Source organism: Metarhizium acridum (assembly GCF_019434415.1).
Source record: "Metarhizium acridum strain ARSEF 324 chromosome Unknown scaffold_1, whole genome shotgun sequence".
Classification (NCBI taxonomy): domain Eukaryota; kingdom Fungi; phylum Ascomycota; class Sordariomycetes; order Hypocreales; family Clavicipitaceae; genus Metarhizium; species Metarhizium acridum.
The window spans coordinates 2,412,458-2,433,930 of NW_027094015.1; the positions used below are offsets into that span (position 1 = coordinate 2,412,458).

General features: G+C 51.2%; 6 protein-coding genes across 7 annotated transcripts; 4 read left to right on the forward strand and 2 right to left on the reverse strand.

Moving 5' to 3' along the window:
• Positions 1-3,249: 3,249 nt before the first annotated feature.
• Positions 3,250-4,188, forward strand: J3458_000701 (uncharacterized protein; the record flags this gene model as incomplete). The annotated part of the gene is made up of 1 exon (XM_007811588.2): positions 3,250-4,188. The coding sequence occupies one exon, from the start codon at positions 3,250-3,252 to the stop codon at positions 4,186-4,188; it is 939 nt and encodes a 312-aa protein (XP_007809779.1).
• A 585-nt stretch (positions 4,189-4,773) lies between these two features.
• Positions 4,774-7,779, reverse strand: CDC39_1 (CCR4-NOT core subunit cdc39; the record flags this gene model as incomplete). The annotated part of the gene is made up of 1 exon (XM_066116287.1): positions 4,774-7,779. The coding sequence occupies one exon, from the start codon at positions 7,777-7,779 to the stop codon at positions 4,774-4,776; it is 3,006 nt and encodes a 1,001-aa protein (XP_065978169.1).
• A 286-nt stretch (positions 7,780-8,065) lies between these two features.
• Positions 8,066-11,446, reverse strand: CDC39_2 (CCR4-NOT core subunit cdc39; the record flags this gene model as incomplete). The annotated part of the gene is made up of 2 exons (XM_007811587.2): positions 8,066-10,779; positions 10,867-11,446. 2 exons carry the CDS (start codon positions 11,444-11,446, stop codon positions 8,066-8,068), a joined length of 3,294 nt encoding a protein of 1,097 aa, XP_007809778.2.
• Positions 11,447-12,126: 680 nt separating this feature from the next.
• On the forward strand, positions 12,127-15,561 carry HOF1 (formin-binding protein). 2 transcript variants are annotated; one of them, XM_066116288.1, is made up of 7 exons: positions 12,127-12,328; positions 12,390-12,494; positions 12,550-12,836; positions 12,904-14,040; positions 14,095-14,278; positions 14,483-15,001; positions 15,052-15,561. In XM_066116288.1, the coding sequence occupies exons 1-7, from the start codon at positions 12,286-12,288 to the stop codon at positions 15,219-15,221; spliced, it is 2,445 nt and encodes an 814-aa protein (XP_065978170.1). In that variant the 5' UTR covers positions 12,127-12,285; the 3' UTR covers positions 15,222-15,561. The 2 variants fall into 2 exon arrangements, with proteins under 2 accessions (XP_065978170.1, XP_065978171.1); XM_066116289.1 differs by having other exon boundaries at positions 12,390-12,836; positions 14,095-15,561.
• Positions 15,562-15,685: 124 nt separating this feature from the next.
• Positions 15,686-17,309, forward strand: J3458_000705 (uncharacterized protein). Its single transcript, XM_007811585.2, has 3 exons — positions 15,686-15,869; positions 15,941-16,125; positions 16,197-17,309. Exons 1-3 carry the CDS (start codon positions 15,867-15,869, stop codon positions 17,152-17,154), a joined length of 1,146 nt encoding a protein of 381 aa, XP_007809776.1. The 5' UTR covers positions 15,686-15,866; the 3' UTR covers positions 17,155-17,309.
• Positions 17,310-18,248: 939 nt separating this feature from the next.
• On the forward strand, positions 18,249-20,953 carry J3458_000706 (uncharacterized protein). Its single transcript, XM_007811584.2, has 3 exons — positions 18,249-19,699; positions 19,763-20,115; positions 20,184-20,953. Exons 1-3 carry the CDS (start codon positions 18,679-18,681, stop codon positions 20,523-20,525), a joined length of 1,716 nt encoding a protein of 571 aa, XP_007809775.1. The 5' UTR covers positions 18,249-18,678; the 3' UTR covers positions 20,526-20,953.
• The last annotated feature ends 520 nt before the right edge of the window (positions 20,954-21,473 follow it).

A 21,473-nucleotide genomic window follows, 5' to 3' on the forward strand; every position in this document is an offset into this window, starting at 1 on the left:
CCTTGCTATGTTTGCGAGGCGAAGGGGTAATGAAAAAGGGAATAGAAAAGTCAAGGGATGAAGAGGCTCTGTTACTAATGAGCTAAGCTGCGAGACGAAGCTGAAAGGCGAGTCAACTCTCTCTATTAGGAGATATTTGGCGTAAAAGGGGGATGCAGCGAGGCTGTAGCGGAACAGTGTGAATTTCCCACGATGCAAAACACAGGACGGGTTGCCCGGTTGCAAGATGAGGAAAAAATAATAAAGGAGGGCGCTTTTCAATAGTACATACAACAAAGGGAGGGGATTCGAACAGCCAGCCGGCCAGGATGGGGATGGGGGACAAGTGAGGATTGGAACCTTGGGACATTTGGGACGGGAGGCGAAGACAGCCTCAGGCGATTTCCAGCGTTGGCTGGGAAAAGGCAGGCAAGCACGAGAGCTTGAACTTTTTTTTTTTTCTTTCCCCTAACATCCTATTGGCCGGCAGCTGGATGCAAGCTTGCCGAAGTGGGACCGCTAAACGTCAGTGGGGCTGCAGCCATCGATGCGTCAAGTCAACGCTAGGTCGGCACAAAAAAACGGGGCGAGGCGGACCAATGGCCTTTCACGGTGAGCTGGAAAAGCCCCAGTCCGGCCAGTTTGGGTTGAACAGGGAGGCGCATTCCAGGCGGGGCGAGGGACCCTGCCTGCTTGCCTGCCTGCGCAAGAAGTGTTTGGGTGGAGTTTTGGCGGCAGGAGAGGCTGAGGGGGTTGAGAGGCAAAGAGGTCCTCGTCACTGCATGATCTGATGGCCTGGTCCCTGGAGGGCGGTCAATCGTCAATCCAAACAAAAGAGAAAGCCGTGCATTGCCTCCATCATGAGTCAATCATGGTCATTCTGTCTTTGTTTTTCTTCAGCCGCCACTTACACAACTTATTCTCCGTACGTACGGAAAGTAGCACGGGTCGTCACCGACAACATTGACGTCCTCGCTCTCCTGATTGAGCTTCCGAGTCCCTCCAAGCGAAGGGTGCTTCGACGCCAGGGGGGTAAGACAAAGACAAGACAAGACAGTTCAGGGTGGGCTTTGCATTTTGACCGATGAAGCTCGACAGTCTGTTTCACGACTATCTTGGTAGGTGGTGCACATGCGAGATACAGTAGGGTCGACAGAGCGGCATTTGACCTTGAAGATGACCTGCCGGCTGCTTCAGCAACCCAACCCCTTTGCATCGCGTGGCCGCCTCTGCGATTACACAATAAGAACTCAAGGGCTCGTCTAATGCCAATTTCTTGTCGTCAGGACGTCGCCGATCAGCGAGAATCGAATTCTGGCATCCGTCAACCGTGTCATCGATTATCATAAGCTGCTGTTAATTTGGTTGCAGAAAGAAAAGAAATAAATCTCCAACCATGGCACTGCATTTGAAAATAAAAATTGTGATTGACGAACCATTGATGTTTCGCTGCATGTCGCTCACCGCCCAAAGGGACCAACTGCCTATGGTAGCACGGCGCCTTCTGGAAGTGATTTGCGGTTCGGGGACAAGGCAGGGGAATGGTGTGCGTTTCAAGAGCCTCGTCTTGTTTGGCGTCATGTCGCTAGCATGTCTATGGCTTGATGCGATCAATCTGATGGCTCGTCCTGCTCGAGTTCCCGGATGACGCCCCCGGTCCTCCCAACCGATGGAGTTGCCTTGTGCAGTACTCCTCCGTACGCCGGATATTGGTTTGCCTCTCTCTCAGTTGTTTGCATCGCTGCAGCCTGCCATTGTCCCAGACCAAGCTGAGTTGGGATGCGACCTAACAGAGCTGGCCCAACCCAAGTACGACTTTCCTTTTGGTCATGGTCTGGTCTCGATTCTTCATTAACTGATACTTTTGCGCCCGTTCGAGCGCCCGGTCAAGTGAAGACTGTCTGGTCCCTCTCGCCAATCGTCCGCCAACGACGGCCATCTCCTCCACTTCTCTAATGCCCTGGTGTAGTACTCCGTAATGTTTAATATTTTTTTCTTGTTTGGTCTCGGCCTGGAGTCGGCATGAGTCGTGACTTCATCAAGATACGCGGGCCCCCTCTTTTCATTTCTTCATTCCCACACGTTAAACACCTACCCTGGAAGGCCGGATGTGCTTGGTCGCTGAGAACGTTCGAAGAGTTTCAATCGACCAGCAGTAATTCATGGGCCACCCACTGCCAGTCACCATTGACATCATGGAGGACTATTGCACTCACCCACAGTATGTATGCGGGTGATCAGAGGTGTCTTGCATACGGAAAACACTGTAGTGTCCATCTCTGATGGTGTCCATGCTTCTGCGGGACAAGTCGAGACGTGGATACCTGGAGTGCATCTTTTTCAAGTTCCAGGGTCCCGGCTATGCATTTGGAGTCGGCTGACCTATCTGGCTCTAGCACTTCTCATAGTTAATGGGGCGACCGGAAAGTACCTCATATTTGTTCACCAGTTCAACGGCAGCCCTGGCTTGGAGCTTTCACACATTCGAGCCGGAAAAAAATACCCACATCTTCAGGGTCCCGGCGGAACTGGGTCAGCGCCCCATCAAATATGTAAATGCTTGTACGGGGTCTTCCGGTAAATCTCGTGGGTGTGGAACTTTCTCCCAAGTGCTCATTTCCGCATCGAGCTTCCCTGTTGCCTCCCTGGCCGATGCTGATGTGAATGCCGAGCAAGCTCGATCGTCAGTCATTTCCTTATCAACTTATCGATACACTCCTAGGCAATGGCGGAGCTTTCTCGCCGGTGTCCATCAAACTGGCACCACAAAGTGACACCAAAGTCACTCCATCATCCCACGCGCCTTGCGGTTGACTTGCGGGACGCCCTTGAGCTGAAAATTGGCCAATAAGCATGTCGATCGTGGAGCGTAGAGAGGGGGTCAAGACTGAAAATGGGAGAAGGGGTTGGTAGCCCAGCCGTCTTGTAACACGATTGTGGTTTTATCGGCTAACTTCGGCTAATTGAAAGCTACATAGTTGTCAGCTTGGAGATGCTGCTGAGATAGCTTCAGATAAGACGCCATCTGCCGAGACTGATCGAGATCGTGACGTCGGTTGACTCAACTTCTACAATATCACGACATCTCTTAAGCCGATATCCTACCAATCGTAAACCGAAAGCAAAGTTTTAGATCCCCTCATTTCTCCATTAAATACTTGAAGTCACCGCCTCCTCGCGCATCACATCCTCAACCATCACATCTCACTCAACATCACACCACCACAACACCGACTTACACCAACCAACAAAGGCTCAACAAACTCCAAAATGCCTACCGAACTCCCTTTCGTCACCCTCGACGTCTTCACAACTACCCCCTACCGCGGCAACCCCCTCGCCGTAGTCACCATCCCGTCCACCCTCAGTCCCCCTCCCACCCAGGCTCAAAAGCAAGCCATCGCCCGAGAATTCAACCTCTCCGAGACCGTCTTCATACACGACGTCGCCAACCCCGAAACCACCAGGACCCGCAACATCGACATATTCCTGCCCTTTGCGGAGATCCCCTTCGCAGGCCACCCAACTATCGGCACCGCTGTCTCCCTCCTCGACCAGGGCGTCGACACGCTCGTCACCAAAGCTGGCCCCATCCCCTTGAAGCACACGGGCGAGCGTTTCGTGCAGGCTAGCATACCACACGACGTGCACGTTCACGCCAAAACGGCGAGGCAACTCGTGCCTGGGAAGCTGTATTCCGTGGAAAGGCTGCAGGCGGATAAGGAGATTCGCGAGCGGGAGCTCAGTTCCCCGGTGGTTAGCATCGTGAACGGGGTCACGTTTTTGTTGATCGAGCTGGAGAGTTTAGAGCAGCTAGCAAAGGTGCAGCAAACGGGTGCCGAATTCCCGCCCGAGGAGCTGCTGGATGAAGGCTGGAAGAAGGGATTGATTGCGAGGCTTTATTTCGTCAAGATGGGGGAGAAGAAGGATGAGTCCGGCTTGCCGGTGCACGTGCTTCGTACGAGAATGATGGAACATTCATTTGAGGACCCGGCCACCGGGTCGGCGGCGTGCTGTTTAAGCAGCTATCTTAGCATCGAGGGAGACAAGCAGACTACTCCCAAACGGCGATATGAGATAACACAGGGCGTCGAAATGGGCAAAGAGAGTAACATTGTCGTCGAGGTGGAGATTAAAGACAACAAGATTGACAATGTGCAGCTGGCTGGTACAGCTGTTCAGGTCATGCGTGGGCACGTCTTATTGTAAGCCAGAAACAAGACTGAAAGCATATAGCAGCGAGCAGTTTTGGTAGACAAAAAAGAGTCGCAGTTCAACTATGTGCGTTTCTACTTTGCTCCGGCTAGCCTTTTCCCCTGGAATCAATCTCCCCAAAGCCAACTCCCGCACCGCATGCTGATTTTTGACCAAAAAAGAACAAAATGATACGCCGTGATATTTGACCTCCGCACTACATCATGGCAGACACCCGTCTATCGTACATTAATACAGGTATTACAGCGTACTCCAGCCCCTGCGTACCCTGTCTCTATTTCCCCCAAAACAAAGACAAGTCGTGTGTACCCGGCTCTGAGTCATATCCGTTCCTAAATCATACTATTCTTGTTGTCGTTTTTCCCGTTGAAATTAGTCACAAATATGGACACAATATCTTCAATTCCCTGAATCTTGCACCGCTTAAGTATTTACGGCGTTACCACTTCATTGAAGGTTTGCGTGCACGTTGCTGCTCCCGTGACATAATGAGTAACATTGGTCGCCAAATGCACCCCGAGAGTGACCCTAACTTAAGCTCTTTGAAGAGTAGCAGCGAACCGATCTGCGACCTAAATATCATTCGTTGGTTAGCACTTTTTCTGCCCGGCAATGGATTAGTGCTGTTTCGGAGCGTACCTCTGGGGTTGATTTGATAAAAGGAAGGTCAAAGAACATGTACTTTTCGTTCTTCACAAGTTCCAAAACCGTCAGCATGAGACCCCATGGCTGAGGCCAGTATCCAACCAGTCGCTCCAGAAACACTCGAGTAATCTCCTGACGAATGTCTGACTCTTCGGGATCATTAAGATCCTTCCCAAAAATATAGAGAAGGACCTGGCTGAAGAATTCTGTAAGACTATTCGGGAATCGTAATTGATTCACCATGCTGGCAATCAAGTAGTATCTAGCCTCTGGAGCCAGTTCATGAATGAGGAGTGACAAAGTTGATACCTCTGGCTCGCTACCGGTAACCGAAATCGATGACGATGTCTGGGATAGCCGTTCGGCGGCTTGGTTGCCGATATAAATGACAACGGAGCCGATGACGTATGGGTTGGCTGCAACGCCGATATGCCCATACGCAGTCTCTTGCGGCTCGCTCTGTGTCATGGCATGCGCGATCTGGGCAACAACGTCTTCCGAAGGACCAACCTGGAGAGTTTGATCTACCAAATCTAATAACCCACCGTCTTGTAACATTGCTTTGGCTTCTTCGATCAAGCCAGGATATGTCTTGATTTCCTCTTTTCCATCAGGCAGTTTGGAATATCCCTGTTGAGGATTCGCCGAGAGCACAGCGTTGAGCAGCTGGGTGCAATGTGGAGGAATGCTGGCGCAAAGCCTCACGTGGTTGCCCGCGACGAAGTCGGGGAAATCATGCTGCAGGACAACCAGAAGTTTGAGAGTTGCCCTATAGACTTCTTTTGATACGGTCGAAATGTTGAAAGCCTTCAACTGTTCGCTTAGGCTGTCAAGAAGCTGAACCACGAGATTGGCGTAGAGGCCCCATCCAGCATTGTCCGGCATTTGAAGTATGACGGGTAAGAAGACCCGGTGTTGGATGAGAGAGAGCCACCCGAAAGTGAAACCAGGGAGTCGAAGAGGGCCCAAGTCACTGAATCTAGCAGCGAACTTCAACATCATGTTACGCTGTTCCTGCTCTGAAAGGTTCTCAGATTCATTGTGCACCTCATGCAGCAACATTGACAACAAGCGGAAGAATACTCTCTGGTTCAGTTGTTCGCCTCTCTTGACATGATGGTGGTTGAGAACTAGAGTAATCAACACCAAAACAGAGTCAAGGAATGAAGCACGAGAGGTTGACGCATCCTCGTTCATGCTAATGAACATGCTGATAAGTTTGGCAAGGGCATCAACCATCACATATGCATCGCCTATAGCACCGGCATGGAGAATATGCTCGAATCGATCAACCGACAAGTCAATGGCAATCCGAACGAAGACAAAAAAGTCATTTTTATCCCGAATAACCTGCTTTGCTTGCAGTTGCTGAATGAAGACGGTGGTGGATTTGTCGAGTGCGTTCTGGTTGTTCCAGAGATGGACCCATTCTTCAAACACATACTCCATTTGGTCTTGTCGGAAGGCTGTTCCCTGAGTGTCCGCGTCTGTAGGGCCACGGGATGGTTGAGGCAGTCCTGAGCCCATCAGCTTCGTCTTCAACCTCTGTCCAGCGGCACTGTTAGGATCTTCGGATATCCAAGCCCAGGCCGTTTCTAGTGTTCGAACAAAGTCGGCGTATAGTGCGATTGGGCGGTTGTTCAGTAATGCGAGGTCAAGCATGTGTTCAAGAAATTCGAGTGAGCCATCCTTACGAGCTTCGATGGCCTTGGACATTGCCATATCAATATTTCTCCAATCAAGCAAGTCAGTGCGTATAAGGGCAGCAAGGAGTTGCAGGCTTAGAAAGTTCGATCCCGGCTGCTGGCTGAATAGGGCACGCACACGGCTATTCAAAGCATGGCCAGAAATTTTCCTAAGTGTTTCCAACACATGAACCAAACTTTCGAGCGTCAGGTTATCCTCGAATTGTTGGAAGATGAGCGCACTGATCTGCTCGGCGGCGTAAATGGCAAATTCTTCCGAGTTCTGAGAGGTCTTGATGATCAACTGAACAAGAGCATCAACAACGTCGAGGACAATATGTGGTCTGGGCAGATCCAAAAAGTGATCCTCCGGAGCCTCGCCTGCCACTCTCAGCAGTTCCTGAAGCAATCTGTTTACTTTATCAGCCAACCCCCGAACATCCATCTGATGAAAACCCGCATTGCGCCCACTGGGTATGGCATTGGCAGCAGCACTCTGCACTGGTGCATAAGGCTGCATCTGTGTGCCCAAATGCTGGATTGAAGGGGTCTCTGCAGGCGTGGGGATATTTGGAATATTTGTGTACGGCTCCTGGAGCACTTCGTTGGCCAGAGTTCGTGTTGCGTCTGAAGCTGATGTAGCGTGCGAGGGCGCTGCGGCCGGTGTGGTTCGAGATTGTCTAGCAAAATCTTCGTAAATAGCCATTTGTTCTGGATTCAGACCGTTCGAGGTGGGAGACAACTTGAATGGATTTGGGATAGTCATTGCCCAACGGTTCACAGTAGCTGCAAAGAATGGCTCGTTGGGGTGTTGCAAGCGATGTCGACGTCTGGTCTCAAGATCTGATTCAATCATATCCTCGATTTCTGGTACAGCTCGTTCCTCTGCTTGCTTTTCGATAATGCTGAGGGCAAGGTCGAGATTGCTGTTTACGCACATGATGATGGTGCCTTCAGGAAGTCCGGATGTAACCTCGTTGGACAAGTTGCGCATGTGGTTGGTCAAATTGGCCCGCAAAGGCTCTTTTGAAGTCACCAAAGCGAGGCCGCCAGCGGTTGCCTTGACCATGCTTACCGCGGATGCGCGCATACGGTTCTCATCTGGTTCTGCCACAAAGTCCTTTCGAACCATTTGAGCCGTCGATATCGCCGCAATAGTGACGGATCGATCTACGACGGGCTGGATTATATCTTGCAGCGCTCGGGTCATAGCGTTTCGGACAATTTCGTGCAGTCGTGTCGTACTGATAACCATTTCGTTGGTAGGTGGAATAGTGATCAGAGGACCCAGATCAGGAATAGTAGCAGCCACGGCCTGGGTTGATATGCCCGCGCCAACAGAAGACCCAAGTCCGTTTAATGATATATTCTCGAATGCTTCCAGTTGCTCGGGACATAGTACCTCTGTTGACTCCTCTAAAGCAGGCCGATTTAGAATTTCACCTGACGGCTCGATGCTCTTATGGTCGAGGTTCAAACCCTTGCAGAGGACCTCGATCTCGAATTTGAGGTTAAGCTTCAACTCGGCATGATGATATAATTCAATCAGCAGGTGAATGATGTCCATAAGCCAAGGATTCGGGGGTCGAAAGACAGTAGACTTGGCACCCTGGGTTAGGACCATTGCAAACGAAAGGAATGACAATGATGAGCCTCTTCGTATCGTGGGCCTCGATGAGCAGCTGTTTGAATGCAATGTTCCTATGCCGGATTGGGCGATCTCTGGCCAGAGTCAGCAAGCCGAGCCAACCACCCAAGTTCTTCAGGTGTGTTCGCTCGGTAGAGTTTTGCATTGTCGCTTCCGAATTCAACATTCTTGAAACGCTAATATATGTTTCTCGGAGAACCTCATCCCATAGCGCTTTGTCTTGTAGGAGAGTAACAAGCTCGAGATAAACGTGGTGATAATTAGGCTGCATTTTGGCACGTTCTTCCACCAGGTGACTGGCAAACCACTGCTGATGCTTGCACTCAAGCATCTCTCGTAGCTCGTTTCGCATAGACTGGATAGTACCTTCAGTAATGTTGTTTAACACAAACTGGATCTTGCCCTGGTCTTCTTCGCCTGGTTCTTCAAACTCAATACCAGGGGGGATGGGATCAACGCCAATTGCAGTAAAAGCTGGAGCTTGCGCGTCGGCCTCAGGTTGCTCTTCAGAGCCACCATTCGCAAGAGTATCGGATTTGAATGCTAGCGCAAGGGGTGTGCCAGCCCCATTGCGGGAGCGAACAACATCTCCTTCGTGATCATGGACAGCATCTTCAGCCCTCTTAAAGGCTTCGGTACCTTGAAGACCTGGTATTTGCAGCAATTGTCTACAAAAACCCGGCCACTCCTGGAAACGGACGTAGAGTTGTATCAGGGCCTGGAGACCAAACTTGTACATTGGCTTGTCAAGTGAGTGATCTCGGACGGCTTCTAAGATCATGCCAAGTCCAATCTTCAATGGTAGGTCTGATATTAGCTTGTGAGAGATAATGCCACCAAAGAGTACAGCAGTTGTAGCCAACGCCTCCAGGGGATAGTCTTGATAATGGTTGTACTCATCGAACAAGCCATGGATCATGCACGCGAACGTGTCTTGATCTAAAGGATCTCGGGAGTGCTTGTATTCCCTCAGGATGTCCACAATGGTGCGCACATCTTCTTCGCCGCCATACATTTTCTTGTAATGATCTTCCATCTTGCTGTTGGCTGCGGCTGGCAAGCTATTGCCGTCTTTCCCATTTTTATCAATGATATCATCGTAACCTTCGCCATAATTGATCAATCGAGGATACGCCGTGATACAGAGGCGCTGAACCATGATAAGGTCTTGCACGGGTGCCTTGGGCAGGAAGTCCTCCAGAATCTGTAATAGAGCCGACACTGTACGAACTTGGAGGCTGGTACTTGATTTCGCTGGCAGTTGGCCGTCAGGTGGCCGTTGGTAACGGATCTCCAATTCTGCCTTGATTAAGAGAAACTGCAAAAGTGTCCGGGACATTTCCGCGCTTCTCTCTGCGTTAATGCTTGCCCAGTTGCTCAAGTCCAAGTAGCCCTTGGTATGAGCTAAAGCAGCCAGGTCGATGCCAAAGCCGTTTGGAAGGTAGACCAGTACATCGAGCCAGTTATGCCGTAATGCGTGTTCAAAGATGAGCGGAAGATCCACGGGTTTAACTGCATGAGCGTCAATCAACCGTTGAATCACCCAATCTTTGTCCTTCCTCCACAGGCTGTCCAAAACAAAATCATACTCAGGGGAGCGTTTGTATAAAAAGTTTTCGAACAGGGAAGTTAAGGTATCCACGGCCATTGGGGCCCAAGTGTCTCGTGGAACCTCAAGAGCAGACACCAAGAAGATGTCCAGATTCGGGACGACGACTTCCTGAAATAACCTCTTGGCCTCGACGCTCTGTGAGGCGTGGACAGAGTTTAATGCAACGTTGAAAATTGCGGAAAGAGCAGCGACAGACACTAATGGGTGCTTGACTGCAGCAGCAGCTCTCTCTCTCACGTTTGCCGGAGAATTGACATAATCCTCGATCGAAATACTTCTCTTCAAGCCAGGAATGGTTGTCGCATCCAGTTGATTTGGTGCCAAAGATGCGTACGCACTAACAAAAGATAGCTGAGCTTCTGGTTCACTCCAAGACCCTCCCCAAAGTCTCTGAATATCAAAGTTGTATTTCGATTCCTTTGCAATTGGTAGCAATGCAGTATAAAGCCGAAGGAACTGGGAAGACGAAATTCGTGCGGACGGCTGATCGAAGAACAAGACCGTCTCATTCCAATCAAAGGATTTTGGAAGCACTCGTTGAAGCGCAGAAACGAGAACAGTAGGGTCGTGTTGGGGTGACTGGCTAATTGTGGCATATGTGAGAGCGGCGGAGACTTGTCCGGAATTAAGCTGGATGTTATTAGGTCGACTTTGTAAATACAAAAGACAAGCCTCTTCATCCCTAGTGAACTCAGAACCAGTCTTTTGAATGTATCTTGCCAGGGCATTCGCAGGTCGATCAGCTAAAACTCGACCGATGTCTAGCGCAGCTAAAACTTCAGATGGAGGGGCCTGGTCGACACTGAGATATCGCTTGGTTACGTAAATCTGTAAATCACGTCGAGAGGAGGCGTTAAAACTGGGGGGGTGGTATTGTATAAATCGGTCGACCACGAGAGCTACGAAGGCTGGAGATAGGTCCGCGTGCGCTTCGACGTCAGGACGCGAAATGATATCCAGAAATGTAGAAAAGTTCGTAGACAAAATGGCATCAGCTGTTGCATAAACCACGTAGGGCGTTGTGTCAGTATGATTGATAAGTGTTTGTTAGAGCTTTTGCTTTGCAGCTTAAGTGTTCTCACCTTTAGTTTTCAGGTCCGAACGCGGTCCAATTTTGAAGGCCAAGGCCAGGAGCGTCTTCTCTAAAGCATCAAGCTTGAAGTTATCCATAAATGTCGAGAGATCAAAATCCCGGAAGATGTCCTCCGTTCCACCCTCGACTGACTCGGCTATTTTCCTGGCCTGATCTGGCTCGTGTGCAATCTTTCGCATTTCGGCTACAAGGATATGATAATTGCCAGAACCTGTGACCGGCCGATTGAGGCTGGGAAATATCTGGGAGGCATTTCCGGCAACTAGCCGGGTGAAGTATTTCGAAAAAACCTCCATTCCGTTCTCATCGATGAGCTTTTGTAGCTGAGCGCCCTTGGAATCCCACTTGGCTGTATCCTCCCTTTCTTCCTTGATAGTACTTAGTAAAAGGTAGACTTGTGCGACAACGATCTTCGCCACAGAGTTGGGCCCTGTCGGACTGCTAGTGCTGGGGCTTGCGCCAGCACTGAGGACACCAGCGTGCGATGGGTGGGGAGAATGATTACTTCCAGTTTGGAGAGTCTGAGCTGGATTTGGAGAAAATGATCCCGTTCTTTGCGGAGGGACCATGGAGGTATACTGGCAGCAATCGAGATTTGGTTGTGGAGCGCCTGCCTGTGGAGTTTCGGCAGGCAGGTAGGCTCAGGGACGAGGGACGGTATAGTCGTAGGAAGAGGAGCGTCAGGAGAGTTCCTACATGGGGGTTGATTCTTTTTGTAGGCTCGTTCGCTGTACGACGGGAAGATAGTCGTAGGTGCAGCTGTGATGAACGCGACTCTACAGGTAGGATGGCAGAATTGATCGTTGTTGCTGGAGTCGGTTTGAAGAATTCGTTACAGCACTGGCGGTTTAACGCTTCAGGCGAGGGCGAGTCGCGAAGGAAAGCTGCAGGATTAGAGAGCTTGGGGGGGCAAGCTCCGCGGCAGTTCAACAATCGAGCGTCGTCAGAATACGGGAGACCGTACGTGATGCAGCTAGGAGCGGAATTCGATGTTGAGAGGGCGGTGATTTAGTGGTGGGTTGTGGTATAGTTGTCGGGCAGTGAGGACGAGGCGAGGCGTTGTACAGAAATCGATGCACGAGGACGGCGGTAAGTTCCGCCGAGCCCTGGAAGCAGGGGCCTCCCCGAGCTCAGGCTGAAGTGATCACGTGAAAATACGAGGCGTTGCCCTGCCAACGATCGGGAGCTACCTGGGTATGCAACCCCAACAATGGTCCCAGTGCCATTCCGCGATTGTAAGTTGCGGCACCACTCTTGGAGCACACAACTGCGAAGAGAAAGGCACCCTATATGGTGTAACTATTAATCGAATACTTGTAGTTGATCTGTCTTTTTGACCATTTTCATCATTTCTTTCTTTAATATTAGGATCGCCAGGGATCACCATCCCTTTAAGGAGTCGGGCAAAATGCCTGCCCCAACCGTTGAAGCACCAGCGGTCGCGCTGTCCTGTGAGTGCAATTGTCATGACGGCATTTGAAATCAAACCAATCTAATGGTCTCATATCACAGTTGCCAACAATTTTTGGGGCAAGGAAGATGCAGGAGTCGGGCCGCTTCTAGAGCGGATGCAAAGTGCAAAGACTACATCGGACGAACTAAAGTCATTCTACAGTGGTACGATTGTCGAAAACTACCTCGTGAATAAACGCTGATGCTCTAGGAACCCTAGCTCGTGCATCAATTGAAGACGAATATGCTAGAAAGCTACTGCACCTAAGCCGAAAGTCTCTGGGCTCCCACGAGATGGGCTCTTTAAAGACATCATTGGATACCGTCAGAGGGGAGGTGGAGTCAATGGCCAAACAACACCAGAGTATTGCCGCACAGATGAAGTCAGAGTTGGAAGAGCCATTGGCGGCATTTGCTGGCGGCATGAAGGAAAGACGGAAGATTGTGCAAAATACGGTTGAGAAGTTGCTCAAGACCAAAATCCAGCAGACGCAACAGGTGAACAAGGTAGGTCAATTCATAACCTACAGGACAAATTTCCGGAATTAAATACTGATTGTTTTCGATTTGGCAGACTAGAGACAAGTATGAGCAAGAGTGCTTAAAGATCAAAGGCTACCTAGCCCAGGGACACATGGTGATGGGACAGGAAGAGCGACGTAACAAGGCAAAGCTGGAGAAGACGCAAATTTCTCTTGCCACTGCAAACACTGAATATGAGTGTGCCGTGAAAATATTGGAGGAGACTACAGCCAGGTGGAACCGAGAATGGAAGGCTGCGGCGGACAAGTTCCAAGACCTTGAAGAAGAGCGTCTGGACTTCACCAAGAGCAGCCTGTGGACATTTGCCAATGTTTCATCCACAGTCTGTGTTAGTGATGACGCATCATGCGAAAAAATCAGGTTATCACTTGAGAACATGGAGGTGGAAAAGGACATCATCCATTTCATCACAGAGAGAGGAACAGGCCAAGAAATCCCTGATCCCCCAAAGTACATCAACTTCTGCCGAGGTGATGTCAATGATGGCCAGTCTGAAGTGTCTGAGGATGAGAATTACTCCGTGGCTCAGTTCCCACGAAGCATCAACCCAGCCTTCCGATCCTCTTCACCCCAACCATCAACTTTTGAATCTCACCACGACCCAAACTCCATGCTGGCAAACAACTTGGCACACAGGGAGCCCAGAGAGCCTAGAGAACCCAGAGAACCCCCGCAGCCAACCAGCCGCGAGGCAACAGTGACGCCTCAGAAGGCGCCTCCGCCAATGCGAAACTCCGTGGACGAACAGCGTCGGGGACAGGGACAGCAAAAGCCGCCGCAGTATGATGTGAATGAGCACGGTCCTCTAGTTGCGGTTCCTCATGATCCCTATCCCATGGACGGCATGACAATGCTGTGCCGAACTGGGCCTCCAGGTCCCCAGTCGGACCGCAGCTCACAACCACATTCGGCTCGACCCTCTAGTCGCGAATCTCACAGCGACTACTCTATTCCTACTTCCATGTCCAGTGTTGAACCTCCTAGTGGACAGGCCTCGCCGGTGAAGCAAGAACCCGTGGAAACTCGGAGCCCAGAGAAGCGAGTACTTAAGAAGAAGAGTGGTTTCTTTCAGAACCACAGTCCATTTCGCAGGAAAAGCACCAAAGAAGTGCAAGCCCCCTCCCAGAACCGAAGCACGTGGCATGTTGCTCCGAGCAGAGCAGAGTTGGTGAGTCTATGTTTCCTCGGCTACACTCTTCAGCGGAGACTAACTTTTCGATAGGAGCGTACTGCAAGCCCTGAACCTATTGATGCAAATGCAAGCCTGGCTTTGGGTGTCGGTCAGAACGTGCTTCCCGTCACTACCCCTGACACTCGCAGACGGCCTGGCCAGGGGCGTGAACAAGACGTTGATCAATCAGACCCCATTGCCATGGCTTTGGCGGAATTGAAGGATGTCAATTTGGGTAAGCAGTCATCACTTAGGATGTCTGCGGATCACTATCATGGCATAGCTACCCCAGCTCCGGGAGCAGATCCAAGATCTGGCAGACCCAGCGGTCGTGAAGCACCCCCTTCGTACAATACTCAAGCTTCCGTCTCCCGACTGGGGGTTCCACCACCCGCCGTTACTTCTCGGGCTATGAAGGAAGCAACTAAAAAAGCGACAGATCAGACCCGTGCTGTCTTTGGCAACGCCGGAAATCGTGGCGCATCGCCGGCATCGCGACCCGCGACTCGTGGGAGCGACATGCCTCGGGCTGCCTCACCAGCACCCACTCGCAGCGCATCTCCTCAGCCCCGAATGAGCGGCGACTCGCGGTACCGGTCTGCATCTCCAAACCCGTACAGTGGTCATCATCGAAATGCGTCTCAGGTCAGCGTATCTCAGCAGCGAGGATCGGGCCAGGGCTACTATGGGTCGGCATCTCCCCACGGATCAACTCGGGGCTCTTCTAGGGGTGGTTCTCCGGCTTCATTTAGGGGAGATTACGACAGACCTCGTAGCAGTTATGGTGGTGGTTCTGACATGGCTGTGCAGTTGGCCCCGGCTGGAGACGATCGCTATGGCTCGCAGAGAGGCAGAGGTGCTGTTGACCTATACGACGGGGGATCACGGCCTCGCAGTAAGAGCGTTGCTGATCCCTCCAGACAGTACACGCGAGATGGTAGACCCATCTTGCATTTCGGTAGGTTCCTCCCCAAAGCAAACAGGAAGCTTGGCTAATTATTTGAACAGCTCGAGCTCTCTACATGTATCAGGCCGCTATTCCCGAGGAGCTTGGATTTGCCAAGGGCGACTACTTGGCAGTACTCCGTCACCAGGATGATGGTTGGTGGGAAGCCGAGGTCCATGGCGGCAATGGACGGGTTGGGCTGGTCCCCAGTAACTATCTACAACCGTGTTAGATTGACTCCCAGATATAATGAATGTTGTACGTATTGTTATGGTATGGAATGTATGACGAATCACTGCGAGCAGGATCAGGGTTTTGTATATGTTCTGTTGGTTATGTATGTGGCAGGTGCTGGAGGCTAACGCTCGCTTTTGAACAAGGGAATAGTGTATCTGGGGTCACGGAAATAGCTGGGATTGAGCTTAGATTGCAAATTATATTTTGATAATAATTGATGTACTAGGGATTTGACTTGAAAAGTCATTTTTTATGGAAGAGATGATAGCTTAGTTACCTGTGTAAGTATTGGTAAATGCAGCCTCCCCCTAGCATGATAAATAAGTGCGTCCACCTCACACCGCTGCACTGTTTCTCAAGCTCGGCAAAACCATAGAAAATCTGGGACCGGAGAGACTTTTGGCGCTTCAGTGTTGCATTCCCTCGGGTGACTCAATGAAGCTCAGCGCGGCGCCACTTGCCCATTTCAGTCACGAGCTCAGCTTCTTGGCCCACCAAGACACATGCCAATGCTTTGAGTTCAACAATCCAGTCCCAGGTTGGCAAATTCGACACTCGATGGTGAACTCATCCCCAGCATCGCATTGCTCTGAAAACCACTTGGTTGTGTCTCCAGAATTGGGGCGCTCTCGCAATCACCATGGTAAGACCCTTTGTTTCTCTTAACTATCCTGATCTTTGGCGCGTCATGATGCTAAAGAAACGCCCCCTTAGGAAACCCTCGAAGAGACTGCGCGAGTGATTACCTCGAAACCGGCACAGAGGGCTGCCGTCAATGTAGTGCTTCTGGTCTCGAGTGCAGTGACATTGTTTGGTCTGGCGTCACTTGCAACAGCACTCTTCTTCCAGAACTTTGTGCCCGATCAGTTTATTACAACGCCACTGCATCTCCAATACCAGTATGTCGTGCCCATTTGTCGAGGAACGCTTGAAAATGCACCGGCAGGGGCTAATGTAATGACTCTTACAGATCAGGAACAAATCCGTACGGAGTCGCGCCACTTACATATCCTTCCCCGAAGCTACAGCAAGACTATGATATCTCGGTAACCTTGTCCATGCCACGATCGCCTCCGAATACCGAACGAGGAAACTTCATGGTGTCCCTGTATTTGGTCAAAGATTTCGTGAACGACTACAAATCTGACCCGAACGGACGAAAGGCTCTCGATGGCCGACCCTATCTCGAGGCCAAAAAAGTGCTCTTCAAGGCCCGTCGACCCGCATTGATGCCGTACGAAGATCCTATTCTTTCGGTGGCCAGGCGTGTCCTCTTCATGGGCTACTATCTCCTCTTGCCGCGTTCACAGGCTCGTAGTCTTACCGTTGAGCTTGCTGAGCGAGTTAGTTTTGACAAAAGCGCGCTGCAGCCAACAGCCGCGTTTGTAGAGATTGAAGCCGGACAGGATATACAAATTTACAGCACCTCGCTGACCCTGACGGCACAACTACGGGGACTGCGATGGTTGATGTTCCATTATCGGTTGGTCACTTACATGGCATTCACATTCTTGTTTTGGGTGTGTGAGGTTCTTTTCATGTGTTTGGCCTGGGCTATATGGAGCGCAGCCACGGCGCCCAAGAGTGGGAGAAACAAGGGCATTACCTTCAGAGACGGTGAGGTGCATGGCACAGACGACGAGCATGACGACCGCTCTGACCGCACCGCGGGCCCTGTTGCTCATGCTAGACACGCAAGGTTAAAGAGAGAGCCTGAAGTCAAAAAGGAGGAGGAAGGTGAAGAGTCTGAAAGGCTAATGTCTGATATACCAATGGGCGAGGCGGAAGCGGATGATGAAGATGGCTTTGACGATGGGACTGTTATTGGTGGAAGTGGAAGTAGGAGCGATTCGGGAATTGGGACGAGTTACAAAGAGGACGGCAGTGAGAGCGTTCGACGACGAGCTTCTCGAAGTACTTTGGAATGATTGATGGGACGTCTAGTTTGGTGTGGTTCAGAACGTTTGTATGATACCCTTAGCTTTCTGTTTTAAAGTAGTTTCAGCCCTAGTGACAGTCGAACTTGGTGGCGCTTCATATCCTGGGCTTCTTTCGTTTTCTTTTGTGCATTCGTATTCACAAAGTATGAGCCACGAGTTGGACTCATGTTTTGCTAGTAGATGCAAGATTGTGCCTTTTTTTGGGGGGGGGGGGGGGGGGGGGGGGGGGGGGGGGGCCGCCTATCCTTCTTTGAAAGCTAGGGCTAGACACAGAGACCATCCGACGTAACCCTGGTTTCCGTGGTGAAGCCCAACGTTCTCAGTGCAGCCAATCACAAGCTTAATTAGGGATCACCACATAGACGGGCCTCGGAGCCGGCAACAGCAAGCAATTGCCAGCGGATCGAGCCGCATGTCTGCCGGATCAATGGGATGGTCCGACAGGTTCTGAGACTTGCGTTAGAGGGGCTGGGGCGGGATTGGACCAGACACTGGCAGTACCAGACCCACTGCGCTTGGGCAAATTAGCTACAAGTACGGAGTAGTCGACCAGGTCGAGTACCCGGCATCGCGCTCGATACTGTAATATACCAGAGTACATTAGTGTATGAGCTACTTCTTGATGGGCTTCTGCCAGAGATTATAGGTCCAACGTACTCCGTACTTGGGAAGCTAGCCCCTCACCAAACGCCCTCTGAAGAAGCACTTGGCGAGAACAAGTTGTTGAGCCCAATCGACCCCACGGGCAGGGGTCAGTGGCCGTCTCCTGGGGCAAGTTTAGTTGACTGGTCCGCACTTGTGAGGGGGAGCTCCGGCATCAGAGCTGCCTGGCGTGTGCAGGGCTCCGATGCTCCAAGGCTCCAGTGCTTCATTGCTGTCAACGGTCCCATGGAGCTGTCTGGTCCACTGCTCAACTGTCCGGTAGAGGCTACAGTGCTCAAGTGCTCCCAGTGAGCCCTGAAGCCGTCACCCACCTATTTTCTGGTTTGCTCAGGTGTGTGCATGTGTGCGTGTGACTGTGACCATTGATTGGAACATTTGACTGTCTGTGACTGCAACTCGTTCCTGCTCCAGTCGGGTCGGGAACCTTGGCTGCTCCAAATATTTAAAAATCTCCCCCAAAATCCATGTCGTTGCGCCCGACGGTTTTACTGTGCAGCAGCCTCGTCTTGCATGGTTTACCACTCCACGTCGTCCTCTTTCTCGACTAAACGACAACGACAAACGGCCGCTGCACGTCCCGCCTCCTGCTCATTTTTCGGGTTGTGTGCTGTACTGGGGATGGCTGCGCGCTGAACGTCACCACCCGGTCATCTTCACAGAGCTCGAATTCTCACCCCTAAACTACCCCAAGCTCTACCGCCTCTCACCGTCTCCCCTCCGTGAGGCGAGCCGTATCGCGCAAAGACGACGCCCAACGACCCATCTACCGGCCTGTACCGGTCTCTTGCCATCTAAAGCATCCGGGCGAGACGCGTTGACACTCCCCGCAGTCGGTCATCTCCCACCACCATGCCCTGCTTCAAGGGCATTGCGGTGAGCATTCACGCAAATGGCGCCCCGCTGCCTGAATACGGCATGCAGAAGCAGTCGAGAGTTTCCCGCATCAGTACCTATATCCCAGTGCCTCAGCCGAACCTGACGGCAGATTCGAACAAGCCCGAGCCCGCCAAGTTTGCCATCTCCATCACCCTGCTGACTCCTGGCCTTGCGATTCCGTACTCTGCCCCCAAGCCTTCTGACAGCAACCCGTATCCCAAGCCTCAGTATGTGGGCAGCCTCCAACCCGGTTCTGGCCGTGAGCGGCCCAAGTCTGGTGGCATGGTGAACCCATATATTCCCATGACGAACTCGGAGAACGAGACGATTGCCGCCTATATTTACTTTGATGGCCGAGCCAAGGAGGAAGTGGCCACTCTCCTACGACCAGGCGAGGAGACGTGGGTGAATAGTCGATGGGTTCAGGTTCCTGATTCCGAAGGCGGTGGGTTGGCCGAACGGGAGTTCTTATTCCGCGAGGTTGGCTTGGAGCGTTGGCTTAACGGGCTTGATCTACAAGGCCATGATGCTGCAGAGAAGCTGGAGAAACGCCGCCAAAAGTTTGAAAAGCGAAGGCGGCGACAGACGCTGGTTCAGGAAGCAGGCACTGGCACGGACACCTCTGGTGGCCAGAAGGATACTTTGCGGTACGGTGCCGACGATGCTTCACCAATTGAGGCGGTATTTGATTCCGATTCATGGTCTGACGATGACGACGAACCCCCCGAGGCTACGGGCCAGATCAAGGTGGCCATGTTCCGAGTCCTGGCCTCTGGTGAAATAAAAAAGGGCGAATATTCCCCTCAGTTTGACGCTCACGACGGCGACGAGGAAACTGGTAACAACGAAAATGTCGGCGCCGATGTTGAGCACACCACGAGTTTTGCCAAGCCGAAAACACTCGATCCCAAGACGATCAGTACTCAGACGGTGACGGGAATAGATGGCCCTGATAGACCTTATGCGGTGTTTACCTTCTTTTACAGAGGTGACAGTACGTTTTCCCACTTGTAATTTGCGTCTCTTTCCCGGTAGACTAACAATTATGCTTTACTAGGGCAATTGCAAAAAATTGGCGTCGTGCAGTCTTCAAAGAACTCTCAAGCCACCCCTGGTTCCGCTAAAAGACGGTCTGGTCAATTAGACTTCTCCAATTTAGGCCCCCTTAAGGCTGGCGGGACGGTTGGGTTCTCTGCATTCCGTGATCAGACGACCGAAACCTCTAGGCGAAGAAAGGCACGAAAGAAGAGTAACGGAAGTATTGCTGAAGATAGTGACGATGATGACGACGACGACGAAAGTAATAACCTTAACAAGATGGAAGACGATGACAAAGATGGCGAAGGGAAGGAAGCTTCTGAGGACTCCAAGTTTGGAGGTGAACTTGCGGATGGTGTCAATCGTATTCGTGTAGGTGTATTGCGGAATGCCCTTTTCGCTTTGTATTTTGGACGCTGTTCACTAACAGGGAGACACAGCTCAAGCGGGCGCATTCGGCTGATCCAGACAGCCACTCAACTCCAGAGACCTCTCAACGAGGCCAGGCTGAAGACAGTCCCGTGCCTCAGGTACCGCCAAGCCTTCAACCACCCAGCGTTGTCCAAAGCGGGAGCGATGTACCCGCAGACGCTCTCATTGGGAGTCCACTGAAGAAGGCTCGGCCCAGTACGGACGTCACGAACACGGGGGAGAAACTTGGCACGACACAAAGTCTAAGTGCGGCCCTAGATGCGGCTGTTTCTGTAACGTCTGCGCCAGCTACAACGTCTACAACAACGACAGCACCACCATCCAAGGTGGTCGAGGAAGAAGAGCTGTGATCGCTCTGTTTGGACAGCAGTGTGTTTCACAATTATGCTCGCGTGAGAATTCTCCATGATAATCTCACTTGCACAAGACTCCAAGTCTGTCTTTGGATTGACGAGCGCAAGGTGTGGCTGCCGTCCTCTTCTTTCCCAGAAAGACAGACGTACGATTATTAGCGACGGCGTAGACTTCGCACACACAAAGGAACCACGAACCATGAGGCATATTACCGATGCTGGAACGAAACCTAGAGTCAAGGACATACAGCCCGCAAGAGCCGCCGGGATTGGAATGTGTTGCTATTGAATTAAATACACCAGGATATGAAAAGCTAGTATCATCCAGACGGTCACCCGGCCATTGGCCTTGACTCGCTCGAGGTTGGGGAATTGGTTACAGAAAATACACATATAGGAACAAATTTAAGCACATCTTGCCCAAGAGTGTAAACAATGCTTTGTGTTGTGACTGGCATAGCTGTATGTAAACTTGGACTGAAGATGAGATGTTATGTCTTGCTGGAAACGAACTGGTATAAAATCTGGCCGCATGTCTCGCAAGTCTCTAGATGACAGTCATCCACATTAAAAGTGAAAATAATAACATTTCTGGTGGCTCGGGTTATCCCATAACCTCCTAGAAATGCAACTCAGTGCTTAGTTCAGCCGCAACTCTTGGAATTTCTTCGTAGAATACGTAGATTGTATATCGTACATGCTCGCCGTCAACCACAGCCAACGACATCCCCGGCACTCTCTAACTGTCCAATTATTCACCAGCAAGGACCCCAAACTCCTCCGTCAGAGGGCTTCTCCCAGCATCAACGTGAGTAATTGCCCATGAGGACTCCTCTTTGATAGCCATGGCGAAATGGACGAACAGGAAAATGTTTGGTGAATTGCGCCAAACGGACCAAGCAACGGCAGCAGAAGATGGTTTATACCTCTGAATATCACCAACTT

Coding starts and splice junctions, on each gene's coding strand:
- HOF1 (XM_066116288.1), top strand. CDS start 12,286: ATGCCTGCCCCAACCGTTGAAGCACCAGCGGTCGCGCTGTCCT. Junction 14,279..14,482: donor ATTGAAGGATGTCAATTTGG/GTAAGCAGTCAT, acceptor AAAAAGCGACAG/ATCAGACCCGTGCTGTCTTT. Junction 15,002..15,051: donor TAGACCCATCTTGCATTTCG/GTAGGTTCCTCC, acceptor TTATTTGAACAG/CTCGAGCTCTCTACATGTAT.
- J3458_000705 (XM_007811585.2), top strand. Junction 16,126..16,196: donor CCACTGCATCTCCAATACCA/GTATGTCGTGCC, acceptor TGACTCTTACAG/ATCAGGAACAAATCCGTACG.
- J3458_000706 (XM_007811584.2), top strand. CDS start 18,679: ATGCCCTGCTTCAAGGGCATTGCGGTGAGCATTCACGCAAATGGCGCC. Junction 19,700..19,762: donor CTTCTTTTACAGAGGTGACA/GTACGTTTTCCC, acceptor ATGCTTTACTAG/GGCAATTGCAAAAAATTGGC. Junction 20,116..20,183: donor ATGGTGTCAATCGTATTCGT/GTAGGTGTATTG, acceptor AGGGAGACACAG/CTCAAGCGGGCGCATTCGGC.